This window comes from Mustela nivalis (assembly GCF_964662115.1).
Source record: "Mustela nivalis genome assembly, chromosome: 2".
NCBI classification, from domain to species: domain Eukaryota; kingdom Metazoa; phylum Chordata; class Mammalia; order Carnivora; family Mustelidae; genus Mustela; species Mustela nivalis.
Genome location: NC_139021.1, coordinates 168510665 through 168525941, shown reverse-complemented (window position 1 = coordinate 168525941; position 15277 = coordinate 168510665). Strand labels below are relative to the sequence as shown.

Below are 15277 nucleotides of genomic sequence, written 5' to 3'. Positions count from 1 at the left end.
TCAAGGGCTTTTACAAGGTGGCAGCCATAAAAAGGACATATGTTTTATACTTCTTTAAAAAATTTTACAGTCCTCAGCTATATACGGTTTGCTTGTAAAATGACCTGTTACGAGTGTGATCCTTCTGCATTTCTGTTGCAGACTAATATAAATGAAGGTAGGGGAACCAAAATGTTTCAAAAACTAAATCTATTTTCATTTTTAAGAAACAATAACCTTTTTTTCTCACAAAAAAAATTAGTTTACTGCTTTGAAAGTTCAAGTTCTATCATTTTTATATATAAACACAACTGGATATGATATTTAAAAAAAACACATACACATAGATATATAGAGCTGTAATAAACAAATTCCTTTTATAAACAAAATTTTAACTGAAAAGCCACAGTAGACAGAAAAAAAGAAGAAAGGATATTACTTGGTAAAATCCAGTGACATCTACAATAGTTTTACAGCACATTTAAGCATTCTAGGGTTTTATATCTTCACCTGCCTTCCATTTCTTACTTGCTCCTTAAAAAATTGCCAATTACGAATCCAGGTTTGACCTCAAACTAAATCCTGATTGTGAGTGCCAGAAAAAGGAAAACACTCCAAATTTCCATTTTAATAGAGCTTCAATTCAAAAATGGTTTTATTTAAAACACAATGCCGACCCAAATAGAGGGGGAAAAAAAAGAAAACCAAGCAGCAATACTTAATTACACATAACATTCATTATATGGGAAATGTTTTTTAGGATGGTATCTAGAATGTACTTGCTCTGTCTCTTTAATAATTAATGGACTTAGAATGACACTACCAAAAGTAAGATTACCGTCTAACAGGCACACACTTACGGTACTGCTAGCCTTAAAAGCAGTAAAGCAAAAGAAAACATATCAAATAGCACATGCACATCTTACAGAATTTCCACTGAACTATCAATGGCTTCTATACAATGTGCCTCTTTTCCGTAATTGTATTAACAGCTACCAAGAAAAAAAAGATGAGATTAAAATCAATGGTACTGAACTGAATTGTTTGAAGCCAGTGCCCCAAATGTGGGGAAAAGTGCATTTAGTTCAGCAGCAATATAGCACAGTGTGAAGATATTGTGCTTAGACGCAGATATTCCAGAACTGAGAGATGTACAAGGCAAGTCAAGATATAAAACCATAGTACACTGTTAAATAACCTTGAAACATACATATATTGCAGTGTTCAAAGAAAAACATTCATTTCATTGTACAAGGCTAGGGAGAAATCCTTAAAGTTACCTATTGTAGTTTATGATATAATAAATACATATCTATATAGCATTGTATATACATATATAGAATGTGTGTGTGTTTATGTGGGTTTTTGTTTTGTTTTTGTTTTCGAAATTATTCTGTTAGTTTTTGTCATTCTGCAACTTTCAGGAGTGAAAACTCTTCCATACTATAAGTTTCTGTTGCCCCAAACTTAAGAAAAGATATTTGTACTAGAAAAGATCTCAATACCCTCCCCCAACCTAAAGACTCACTTCATGTATTTTGCTTTACAATTGATCAGAGAAACACAATTAAAAGAATTCTAGAATTTTTGACTGTATCTTTTCACTTGCCAGTTGTTTCAACAAGCAAATATCTTTTAATATTTAAATCAGCTGATGCAAATTCTTTAGCAGAGGATATAAACTAGATTTCACTGATTAAAACAGAGCAAATCAAACAAACAAACAAACAAAATCCAGTGATTTACTCTGACTGTAAACAATATATAAAATTTAAATCTCAAATTTCAAAATAAGTTAAAGAAAAATTCTACCTTTAGGGCCTATAATACTACAATGATCTGGCAACTGGTAAGGGGAAAATGTATATAAAAAGTTGCAACAAAATTGTCCATTATTTTTGCTAAGAGAAAGTATATCTAACTATACTACCTCTGGCCCTTAAATTTAATAACTTCATAATTTGTTGGCAAATGTTTTTAGCAAACTGGCGTATCATATTACACAACAGAAAAACATCCATCAAGTTCAGCAAAGAAAACTTATATAAGCCTTTTGTACAGAATTAAAAAAAATCTAAATGGCTATGATTCCTCTATTAGCAGAAACACATAATGCAGTCTTTATAAATCTGCCAAATATATCAATATCTACATAAATAGATACAGATATAGATATGAAACATTAATGGCAGTCTATTTTTGAACAGTGTGTGGGACCAGCAGATTTGTATCAGACCATGGCACGATATGGACCCTGCATCTTTAGGAACTGAATGATAAAAGAAGGACCCCCAGCAACAATCTGAGGTGGAAGGTGACTGAGTGGACAGTTCTCAATACTCATGATTGAAAGCTTGCTGCAAAGAGCCAGCTCAAAGGGAAGGCTATGTAGATTGGGGTTGTCATTCAAATATAGTTCTTCTAGGTTCTCCAGTGTACCTGTTAAAAAAAAAAAAGTCAAATCAATTACTATTTTTTAAAAAAATCAGTTACTATTTTAGAATTTCAATTGGGCATGATACTATCCTGGGCATTATATATACTGAATACACATGGACTCTTATTTTCTTCTCTTCGTTTTAAAACTCTACAATTATGGATCTCCCAATTTTATTGCATATTCAAATCAAGTGGGGCTGATCTAAAGAACTCTGATGTCCAGGTCATGTTCCATACCAATTAAATTGGTATTTCTTCCTTTATGGTCAGTTTTCAAGTTTCAGGTTTTTTTTAAATACACATGCTACATGTCCAAAGATTTTGTTTGGGATAGCTTGGCATTGGTATGTATTTTTTCAAAACTCCGTAAGTATGTTTATTGTAAACTGGTTCCTACAATCACTTTCCTGTTACAAACAATGTGATGATCTCTTTTTTAAATAAATTTCTCATATGGAAAGATTTCTGTTACTTCGTATAAATCTTTCACTGAGAGAGTTATCACTATTTGGCAATAAGCCAAAAATCAACTTACGTAATAATCTTAAAAAATTATCTTAGACTGTCTCAGGATATTCACACTTTCTAGGCAATGTCTCCTGCAATCAAATGAGGCCAGATGAATAAACATACTAGAAATGAAGGTGCCTTCCATGTTTTCAAATTTTTAAACTTCAAAACTTGTGATATTTGATACTGGTATGCAGAAGATTAATGAAAATAATGGCTATCAGATAATGGATGTTTACATTTAAGATTTTAACTATGAGAAGTTACTATTATTATTCTATTATTATTACTATTATTATTTACACAAGTAGAAAACTTGGAAGTTTAGGGAGTTTCCATATGTTACCCAAAGCCATAAAGCCAATAAGCAGCACGGCCAGATTTTGAATTATATATCTTACCCCAAAACCGTTTTTTTTTTAAATTAAAGTATAACTTACATTGTAACTCTAAACCCATTCTTAACCACTAATATAAAGGGTCTCTGAAACCGCATGATATAGATGGAAGAACACAATATATGGAATTACTAATTTAAAACTACAATGTAACCTCAATTGGTAATTCTCTTTGCAAAATGGGGTTACAACTTGCATCAACTAAAATTCAAGGTAGTCACATTAATTATATGAAACACTGAAAACATTTCAAGATACTGTTAAATAGTAATTTAATCAAATAGTAAAATTAATCCTAAAACCTCAAGAAGAAATATTCTTTTGGCATAAGACATTACTAGTTTAATTCAAGCTTGTGTAATTTTTAAACGGAAGAAATATAAAATAACTCATCTAAAATAAGGTTAAACATATTGGAAATGGAAGTAGGTCAAAATGTTCTCAAATGCAATATTAACTATACCATCCTATGAGGAAACCTACCCAAAACCAACCATCTGACCAACAAAATACTGGGAGCTCTATTTAAAAGAGAGAAAGAGAATCTTGACCCTGAGGTAATATCAGGTGATAAAAACAGATTTGTCCTATTTATCTGAAATACTTATTGAATACGCAAGAGCAAATTAGTACAGAGTCAAGCATCCAAATGGTTCATACCAATTTCTTCAGGAAGATGAGTGAGTAGGTTCTCTCCAAGGCCTAGATGTGTGAGATTGGTAAGGTGACCAATGCCTCTGGGAAGGGTGGTCAACTGGTTGTTTGTCAAGACTAATTTCTAAAAGATTAACAAAATAAAAGATAGTTACACATGGATTTCCACTACTGATATAAATTTAAAATAATATATCTACTAAGCTGATAAGATAAATTAATAGGTAAATTAGATTAGGTAAGAATCACTCAATAAATTTTACTTTCAAAGTATATCGTTTGTTAGCAAGTGAAAAGTAAACATAAAACTCAGCTCTACTGCTAAAATAAAAATCTCTAATTAAAGAATTATATCAAATCCTTAAGAAAAATGTGCAGTTTGGAATGTACCCCCAAAACTTTAGTCATATAACTATAAAATCACCAGGATAATGTATTACCTGTAAATCCTTAAGGTAAGCAATTTCATTTGGCAAGGATTCCAATTTGTTCTCCTCTAGATCCAATTCTCTTAACTTCCTAAGGTTTCCAAGACCATGGGGAAGCTTCTTTAGAAGATTGTTTGATAATATTAGAACCTAAGAGAAATTATTGGTAGTGTTTGGTAATTCATGAAATGGAATTATATATTACCATTGGGTGGCTTAAATTTTATTAAACTGCTAATTTTCCAAAGAGTGAATATATATATTTTTTAAGATGTTATTTATTTATTTGACAGAGAGAGAGAGATCCTAAGTAGGCAGAGAGGCAGGCAGAGGGAGGGGGAAAAGATGCTCTCTCATCTGAGCAGAGAGCCTGATGTGGGGCTGGATCCCAGGACCCTGAGATCATGACCTGAGCTGAAGGTAGAGGCCTAACCCACTGAGCCACCCAGGCGCCCCCACAAATAGTGAATATTAAGATCAATGTTGTGCTCGCTTCGGCAGCACATATACTAAAATTGGAACGATACAGAGAAGATTAGCATGGCCCCTGTGCAAGGATGACACGCAAATTCGTGAAGCGTTCCATATTTAAAAAAAAAAAAAAAAAAAAGGAGCAATGTTCACTATATAACATAAAACATTCAACTTACTATTCTTAAAAAAATCACCATAGCTATTGGAAATAAAAGATTTAACTGAAGTCGAAACTAATGAAAGCAAAAGTTTAATTTTACCCGTAACAAATAAAATGTAAAATTAACCACTTGTATTAAAATTCATATAGTTAATGTATTTTGATACTGAGTGGTTACCAATGTGCATCTGATAGGAAATCACTTATTTATTCAAAACCTCTTACAAACCATCACTTTTAGGGAGGTGATGATTTCTAAACTGACTATTTTAATACGCAATAATTATTATTTATGGTATATTTATTATATTGCAAACCATCCTCTAATATACTGAAGAGGGGAAAAAAGTAGTTGAGAAAGACAGTCCCTGTTTCCAGAGAAATTACGGTGGTGGTGGCCGTATTAGGAAGATAACACCGAGTATGGGGATAGTGGAAAAGAGCACTGAATGGAAAGACCTACATAAGATTCTGGTTGATGTTTTATGCCCACTTTTTTCCCTGCAAAGTGATACCACCTATAATAAAGTAAGCATACATAATAAAACCAGAAAAACCCAGTAGCTATTGAGTTTACCACTTGCAAGGCACTAAATGCATTGTCTGCATTTTCACATTTAATCCTAACTCCAATCTTCTGAGGAAAATACTATCATTTTCATTTCACAGCGGAGGAAACAGAAGCTTGGTTGAGTTAAATCCATAAATAGAGATAAAAGTGGAATTGTCCCCAGATCTGTCTTCGTTCAGAATTCATGCTTTTAACCACTACATATACTATTTGACCTTACTAAATAAAATAATTTTAAAAAGAAATTAGATTTTAAGAAAACATGGGATACAGAGGAAACTTTTAAAAATATGTATTTAGGCTGCCTAGGTGGCTCAGCTGGGTTAAGTAACTTGCCTTTGGCTCAGGTCATGATCCCAGAGTCCTGGGATCAAGTCCTGCATCAGGCTCCCAGCTCTGCCAGGAATCTGCTTCTCCCTCTGACCCTCTCTGCTCTCATGTTCTCTCTCACTCTTTCTCACTCTCAAATAAATAAATAAAATCTTAAAAAAAAAACCAAAACCCATAAAAATATATATTAGTAGTAAGCTTTTTCATAAAGAGGACAAACATTCCAGCGACTCAGAAGCTGGAGAATTTATCCTTCACTAAGGAGGGGACAATAAGATGGATCTTTAATTATGGAAAATAATTTAAAAGGAAAAAAAGAAATGAGAAAAGGATACTGTAGATACTGAGAATAGTAAAACTAAATGTTCAGCAGTGCCTGGGTGGCTCAGTCGGTTGAGCGTAGGCCTTGGCTCAGGTCATAATCCCGGCATCCTGGGATGGAGCACTACATCGGGCTCCCTGCCCAGTGGGAAGCTTACTTTTCCTTCTCCCTATGCCTGCTGCTGCTCCCCCTGCTTGTGCTCCCTTCTCCCTCTCTGCCAAATAAATAAATAAAATCTTAAAACAAAAGATTAAACGTATACAGAGCTAGAAACATGCACAAATTCCCAGCAAAGAAAATATCTAATTGGTTAAATAAGAGTATACTAGGTAATTAGGATGTAAAAGTGGGCCAGAATCATACGAAAGGTCCTCATTGCCAGTCTAAGGACACCATAATCATTCTGGTAGACATTAGTGCAAGATTCCTAAATAGAGTTAAGGGGAAAACTATGTTCTAAAAGACGCTAAATTTTAAAGACATTTCTTTTAAAGACACTCTGTAGTACTCAAACCTACCAACTTTTAATGGACAAGAGTAATTCAGAAGCACTGAGCCCAGATTAAGTAAATACCTCATCATCCTAATACAGTTTTATGTTTAAGAGAGCTCTAACATTTCTGGGGCGCCTGGGTGGCTCAGTGGGTTAAAGCCTCTGCCTAGGGCTCAGGTCATGATCCCAGGGTCCTGGGATCGAGCCTCGCACAGGGCTCTCTGCTCATCAGGGAGCCTGCTTCCTCCCCTCTCTCTCTCTCTCTCTGTCTGCTTCTCTGGCTACGTGTGATCTCTGTCAAATAAATAAATAAAATCTTAAAAAAAAAAAAGAGAACTCTAACATTTCTATTTATGATCTTCCTCCAGTAGAAATTGCTTATTTTAACTGGAAACTTTATAAGCAAGATGAATGCAGAAGGATCTAAGGAGTTCTAAATAAATGCTCTTTTATACTCACCTCAAGAGAAACAAGACCAGACACATCCTCAGGAATCTTTGTGAGCTGATTGGTGGCTAAATTCAACTCTACCATACTGGTCCAAGTTCCAAAATCCAAGGGAAGTGATGTCAACTGATTGTCCTGGCAAAGACAAAAAGAAGTAACCAAAGTAGAATGATAAATGAAAAAGCTCCATATACATATACCTCTCTTTGGAAAGAAAATTCTTATTTAAACAAAAAACCCAATTCCCCTTTTTGATACCCAAATAAATAATGAAAAAGCAACGAAAAATCTAAGCCTCCAAAGTAGTTTAACCTTTTTATTTTGAAGTTAAATTAGAAGTTTGTTCCTTATGTGACTATCTGTATTAGATACAGAAAAATATACTATATAGACCAACAATTGAGATTTCAAAGGTCCTGGTGAAAAATAGGTTTTCCCCATTTCACAATAATATACAGAAATCATGGAATAAAATGTGGGTGCTCATGAGCACAATGGAAGAAGAAATACTGAATTACAGCCCATGAGGAAATCAGAGAAACATAGCAATTCTAGAGACACTGAGCAATAAAGGAGGAGAGGAAAAAAAATCTTACGAAGATAGCAAATTAAATCATTAAAACACTAACTGATAGTATCGCCAATTTTACTTTAAAAATCCGTAAGAGGGGCACCTGGGTGGCTCAGTGGATTAAAGCCTCTGCTTTCAGCTCAGGTCATGATCCCGGGGTCCTGGGATCGAGCCCCGCATCGGGCTCTCTGCTCCGCGGAGAGCCTGCTTCCTCCTCTCTTTCCCTGCCTGCCTCTCTTTCCTACTTGTGACCTCTGTCAAATAAATAAATAAAATCTTTGAAAAAAAAAGTTTAAAAATTTTAAAAATAAAAATCCATAAGATATGGCAAAAATACATTTCTCATTGAATAATAAAAACAGATGATGAAACAATATGATTCAATTTTGCTTAAAAATTAAATATAGCTACATGCAGAAAAAACTGTGAACTATATACCAGTGACTGACTATTTTTCTTCCTGCTTCCTTAAATCTACATATAAAATACATTTTCATCAATCACAACTCTTACCACAGTGTATTTGTTGGGAGCTATTTGTATCAAGAGAGAACCATCAGTACCCCTGATGCATGCCAATGTGTTAACAGTGATGCTACCTCAAGAGGTAGGATTATTTTATGTCCTTCTTGTTAATTTGTATTTTAAATTTTTCTGCAATACACATGAATTACTTGTCTCATTTTGCACAAAATAATTGGTAAGATTAATTCCAAGTAGCAAACATCCATTTGAAAACCAAGTTTTTCTTTTATTATAATATTTACATTTACTACCTATTCATTATAACACAAACTTATTAACTACTAGTAGCTTGATAAAGCATTTTCATTAAAAAAAAATTTACTGCTGGTGTTTATAAGGAGGAAAGTATCAGGTTTCATTTTGACTTCTTTCAAAAAAAATTTTATTAAACAGCTGTCATGCTATTGAAGAAAAATTAAGGCAAAGCTCTAGGCAAAGTGTTATTTCACTGAAAACAAGCCTTTCCAAGCTAATGTTAAAGTAAAATCATATCCATAAAAATGTATCACCAAATGCAGAAAACTAATGAACACCTGGACTACTGTGTTCCAAGACTCTTATTACAAAGAGAACATTCAGAATAAATACGATTAGCACTACTAAATCTCATTTAAGTGAAACAATAAACAATAATTTTATACCTGTTTAAGATTATGTAAGATTATCTTGAATTCCCACTAGCTTACTTATTACATACCTCTAAGGAATTATCATAAAAGATACATATATTTACAAGTATACAGAGAATCAATAAATTCTACATTTAGACTATAGTTCATAAAAACCCACAATTATGTTGAAATAGTTCATCAAAGATAAAAGCCTGTAGTATAATACAATAGAACACTTACACCTGGAAGCAGGAAATCTATGTCCCCTGGATTCCTACACCTCAGCGACAAATTAGCTATATGGCCAATTTACTTTATACCTCTGGGCCTAAAGTTTGTTCACTATAAACAAAATCACTGGAAAAAAATCAGGCTTCATTTCTTTCTTCCTTTTTCTTTCTTTCATTTCTTTCCTTTTTTTATTACAAATGTGAAACTCATTCACTGTAGAGAATACAGATATGCAAGAAGAAACTAAACATCACCCATCAAAAGAAAACATTTGTAAATTATATACCTGATAAGGGGTTAATATCCAAAATATATGAAGAACTCCTATAACTCAACAGCAAATACTATGCAGCCATCAAAAAAACCCCGAAATCTTGCCATTTGCAACAATGGGGATAGAACTAGAGGGCATTAAGCTAAGTAAAATATGTCAATCAGAGGAAGACAATTATCATATGCTCTCTCTGGTATGAGGAATTTGAGAGGCAGGGTGAGAAGTTGTGGGGGAAGGGAGGGGAAAAAATGAAATGAGATGGGACTGGGAAGGGAGACAAAACATAAGAGACTCTTAATCTCAGGAAACAAACTGAGGGTTGCTGGGTGGGGTGGGGGTAGGGATAAGATGGCTGGGTAATGGACATTGGGGAAGGTTTGCGCTGAGTACTGTGAATTGTGTTAAGACTGATGATTCACAGAGCTGTACCCCTGAAGCAAATACATTATATGTTAATAAAATAAAAAATACGCAGAGGATGCAAACAGACTTTTCCCCAAAGATGACATACAGATAAATGGCAACAAGCACATGAAAAGATGCTTAACATCACTAATCATCAGGGAAATGCAAATCAAAACCACAATGAGCTATACCTGTCAGAATGGCTGTTCTCTAAAGGCAAGAAATAACAAGTGCTGGTGATACTAAAAAAAAAAAAAAAGAGGGGGGACCTTTGCGCACTATTGGTGGGGATGTAAATGGGTGCAGCCACTATAGAAAACCGTATAAAGGTTCCTCAAAATATTAAAAACAGAACTAGCATACAATTCAGCAATCCCATTCTTTGGTATTTACCTGAAGAAAATGAAAACACTAACTCAAAAACATATATGCACCCCCATGTTCATCACAGCATTATTTAAAACAGCCAAGATATGGAAATATGGAAGCAACCTAAGTGTTCACGGATGAATGAAGAGATAAAGAAATTTCAGCACACACACACACACAGAGGACAGTATTAAGCCATAAAAAGAATGACATCTTGTTTGTGACAATGGGAATGGACTATCAGAGCAGCATGCTCAGTGAAGTAAGTCAGATGGAGAAAGACAAATACCTCTTATTTATGGAATCAAAACAAACACCAAGCTCAAAGATAAAAAGAAAAGATTGATGGTTGCCAGAGGTAAAGGTTAGGAGGTGGCAAACTGGGTAAAGGGAATCCAATGGTATAAACTTTCCAGATTAAGTCAGTCATGGGGATGTAAGATACAGCATGGCAACTATAGTTAATAATATTGTATTACGTATCTAGAAGTTGTTAGGAAAGTAAATCTTAAATTGTCATCACAGAAAAAATATTTTGTAACTACGTATGGTGATGGATATTAACTAGACTTAGTGTGGTGATCATTTTCCAATATACAAATATTGAATATTATGTTGTACAACTAAAACTAATATAATGTTATATCAATTATTCCTCAATAAAAAAGATCATCCTTAAAGTAATTATGGTATTTAAAGAAACATATTTTAATAAATTCTGGCTATAGGGGCACCTGGGTGGCTCAGTTGGTTAAAGCCTCTGCCTTCCGCTCAGGTCATGATCCCGGAGTCCTGGGATCAAGCCCCACGTCGGGCTCTCTGCTCAGCAGGGAGCCTGCTTCCTCCTCTCTGCCTGCCTCTCTGCCTCCTTGTGATCTCTGTCCATCAAATAAATAAATAAATATTAAAAAAAATAAATTCTGGCTATATACACATATAAATCTATAGATACTTAATATATTTAAGCACATTAAGAACAGTTTTTAAAAGCTGTATGGATGCTTTAACAATTTTGCCTGCTTTAACTTTTTCCTACTAAATAGAGAATGTTTCAACTGGTATTAATATTCTTCTAATTGAGTATTAATTCAACTGGTATTAATATTCTTCTAATCTTGAGTATTATTTTTAATGACTTCATAGTATTAACAGTGTATCAAAGATACACTATTACAAAATGAAACCTTTGTTAGGTTGGTACCAATTAAATAGAAAATTCTACAGTAAATATCCCTACAACTATGCTTTCATGGATATTTATGATTATTTCTTTCAGATAAAGTGCTAAGAGTATGCATGGCTCTAAGATAATTTGTTATCTAATACAAATCGTCCTGATGTATCATTATCAGTTTAGACTCCATCAGCAAGTAACAAGTAAGTGTTATCCATACTAATAAAGAAAGTATATTATTATATACTAATATATTATATTAGTATAAGTACTAATAATAGCAGCTTTTCTCCCCCTCAAAACAAAGAGAGGCTTACCTTCATATTCAGCTTACTTAATACTTTTGCTCTGGAGAAAATTCCAAATGGGATTTTGTTGATTCGATTGTGTTCCATGTTCAGGGAATAGATGGTGGAAAACTGAGATGGACCACCTACTGGGTATAACTGGAAGCAATTTCTAGCCAAGGTCAAACTATTCAGTTTCACAAGACTTGATAAAAGACTCTGTAAACAAAATAAACATACAAATTAGAATTGTAACAAGATTATTCCATAGAATACAGAGCAGCAGTCACAAATGCCTCCAAGGGCCTTCATGTAACAAATGACAGAGACTCCTTGTTGGGCTAGCTCTGTGATACCTTAGAGGGAGGACAGTCACTACTCAGCTCTAGCTAACTATTGCCTTATAGGAATATGGAACAAACAGATTTCCAGATTTTACAGGAAACAGAAAAACTCCTATAAAATCTGATTTTTATTCCTTGGCTTTAGCTTATATAGAACACTATAAAGAAGGGGGACCAGGGTGGCTTAGTCAGTTAAGTGTCTCTTTTGATTTTGGCTCAGGTCATGACTTCAGGGTCATGAGACTGAGCCATGTTGACTGTGGAGCCTGCTTGGGATTCTTTCTCTCTCCTTCTGCCCCTCCCTCACCTCCCCCCTCTAAAAAACAAAGCACCAAAAAAACCCCACTCTATAAAGAAAATATGTCTGAGGGTAAGAGGTATCTCGAGTGGTCAGTTTGAGAACCTTATAGAGCATAATCTCTGACATCACACGGTCCTGAGTCTGAGTCCTGGCTCTGCCACTTGCTATGAGACCAACCCTATTCAGGTCCGAGTTAATTATCCTCTAAATTATAATTAAGATTAACATAATACTGACTCAGAGTAAGTTGTTATTCAGTAATTTAATGGCTCCTTTAAAGAATACTAAATTCAGAAGATAACACTTCCTGATATTATGTAATAGTGTTTTTCCATATGGTAAGATTTCAGAGGGAAATATGCATCTATCAAACAAGTATTTACTACAGATACTACCCCCAAATCCCCTCACTTCAGCCTCCCACAATGTAACCGCAGTGCTAGAGTTTAGGTATTACAAAAGAAACTCTGCCATTAAAATGACTAGAACCTATTTAGAGAAATAAAGCACAAAGATGGGAAAAAGAAAACAACACATAACTTATATAATCAACAATAAATTATATGTAATATAATCCTATTATCTTGCTTTCTAAGTCTGCTTGAAGGAAGAACATCAGCTTGTTAGAAATGTAGACCTTTCAGTGCTATTCCTACCAAATTGATATGAATCTTAAGATTCCCAAGTGATTTGTATGCACACTAATGTTTGAGAAACACTGGTATAGGCTATAAAACAACTCTGAATCCTAGATCTATTTTTCAGTGGCTTGTGACTTTGGGCAAACTATTTCTCCAAACCTTAATCTGTTCATTTGTAAAATGATGATGCCTTGTTTTGTTAAACTGTAGTGAAGACATTTTAAAGAGATAAAATACATAAATAGCTTTACAATCTCTAGCTTATAGTAAGTGCTTAAATTTTAAGTCCCTTCTCTAAATTTAAAGAAAAGAAGAAATACTAGAGTTACTGGAAAAGCAGGAAGGAGACTGAGAGTGAGCTAGATCTTGAAGGATGAAAAAAAAATTAAAATATTAGGAGAAGTAGTAGAAACATTCTGGATTGAAGTAAAGACCCAATCAGAGAGGAAACAAGCCGTGTGAGGTATGTATGTGTGTATATTTTAAACAATGTTCAAATATCAGCTGTATACCAGGAGGAAACTGAAGACTTAGTACTTGAGGTGTCAGTAGGATCAGCTGAAAGAATGAAATAACTATGTAATTGAAGGTATAATTATATGGTGAACTGAAACTTGTTCTTTATGCTGAACGTTAAGAAGCTTTCAACATTTGTCTACTGATGTACACAGATAAAAGGAAAAGCTCAGGTAAGAGTGCTGAGAACTATTTTGCATGGCAGTCAATTCTGGGAAAATGCCTATATCCTACTTTACTGAAAGTACATGAAATTCTGAGTCTCATGGTAAAAACTTTTTTTATCATTCTTACACGTAGCTAACTTTACTGACATTCTTTGAAAAAAACTGCAGAAATCTGAAAAGAGGCAACAACAAGGCAACTCTCCAACCTTTCGCTCTTAGGGCATATAATGAAGTTGCTTATCAATTCCTTAAAGTCAGACACATCTGGATCCCCATCCTAGGTCTTCCACTTACCAGTTACATGGCCTTTGGTGAATTAGGCAATCAGTATATTTCTTACAGTACTCTCAGGAAAATAAGGTACAAATCAGGCTAAAAACGTAACTTAAGTCTTATTACCCTTCCTGTTTGATAATACCCCAATAATTAATACAATTACAGTGAAGACTCAAATGGGATAACCCATGTAGAATCCCTAGCCTTACACCTTGACCATATGTACTTATATTTAATAAGTTCCTTTTCCTTCTATGTGTCTACATTAAAACTAGTCCATTTTCAGATAGTCATCAAAAAACCAAAAAACTATATGATCATTTTGCCAGTTCTGATTTCAGCAATGAACCCCAATTGAAAACCACTTTCCTGATTGTGCATGCCTCACCCAGCTTGAATGTCTAGTTAAGTGCTGTCTAATGGATTTTGTTGTTTTCTTTATTGTGCTTATTATAAATGCAGATAATTACATATTTGCATTAGGAATATGGTGTTTCCAAAGCACACAGACTCCTTTTAAATAAGACTTAATCCTTTCCCAGATTTGGACAGGACCAATCAAGGGCTTCCCCCATAGCTTCTCCATCTGAAAAAAATGCCACTTTAAATATGTGCATGTGGGAATGAAAACGCATAAATATTGTGTACACACACACACAGAGACACTTGTTCCACAGCCAGACTGAAGAGAGCTGTCTTCTTTCTAATTCTTTTACTAAAAGTAAATCTTGACTAATTTTAGTCACAAAATATTATATATGAAACTTTGTGTCCTAAGAGGTACCAAATAACTATTAGTTTTCCTTCACTGATAATTAGATATAAAAATAAATTTTAAATTTTCTCACTTCTTGAAATTTAATATAACCCAATCTTTATGTTCAGCCTGACACTGTAAAAGCAGTCAATTTTACTGAAACTCACAAATCACACCTAAAAAAATCCCAGTGAGGTCTAATTATTGTGCTAATTACTGTTAGAAAAAGAGGTGACTTTAAACAATAGAACCCCACCCATCACCATTCTAAATTACCACTAGGGAGAAAGACAAAAATCCAGACAGTCTAGTTGTCAGGGCTATCTCTACAATCTGTCTTAATCCCGTTTAAACTGCAGGTGAGATACCTTCACAGCAGTTTTAGTGAACTGGTCCATCTTAGCAAATACAATCCTGAAAAACTGATATTTGTATTCTGATCAAAGGTTTTCTAAAAACCCAAACACCCAGAATAAGAGAAGCAAAATTAATAGGTACTTTTTTCAGTATCCCTATAGAAACAAATCAATCATATACATTTATTTTATAAACTAACTGTTACAAGCCTATAGCTTTATATACTCAAACTGTTCTTTATAAATCATATCTAAAAACATTTGTCC

At 34.0% G+C, this 15277-nt stretch overlaps 1 protein-coding gene across 2 annotated transcripts in view; it reads right to left on the bottom strand.

Annotated features, from left to right (window-relative positions):
• Positions 1 to 331: 331 nt before the first annotated feature.
• Positions 332 to 15277, bottom strand: part of SHOC2 (SHOC2 leucine rich repeat scaffold protein) — a 93508-nt gene continuing 78562 nt past the window's right edge. For both annotated transcript variants that reach the window (XM_082714288.1, XM_082714287.1), the window contains exons 5-9: positions 11683 to 11871; positions 7218 to 7340; positions 4421 to 4558; positions 3987 to 4104; positions 332 to 2418 (exon numbers count right to left, since the gene is read on the bottom strand). In XM_082714288.1, coding sequence (XP_082570414.1) covers positions 2210 to 2418; positions 3987 to 4104; positions 4421 to 4558; positions 7218 to 7340; positions 11683 to 11871 — 777 coding nt within the window. In that variant the 3' untranslated portion in view covers positions 332 to 2209. The remainder of the gene's footprint in view (positions 2419 to 3986; positions 4105 to 4420; positions 4559 to 7217; positions 7341 to 11682; positions 11872 to 15277) is intronic.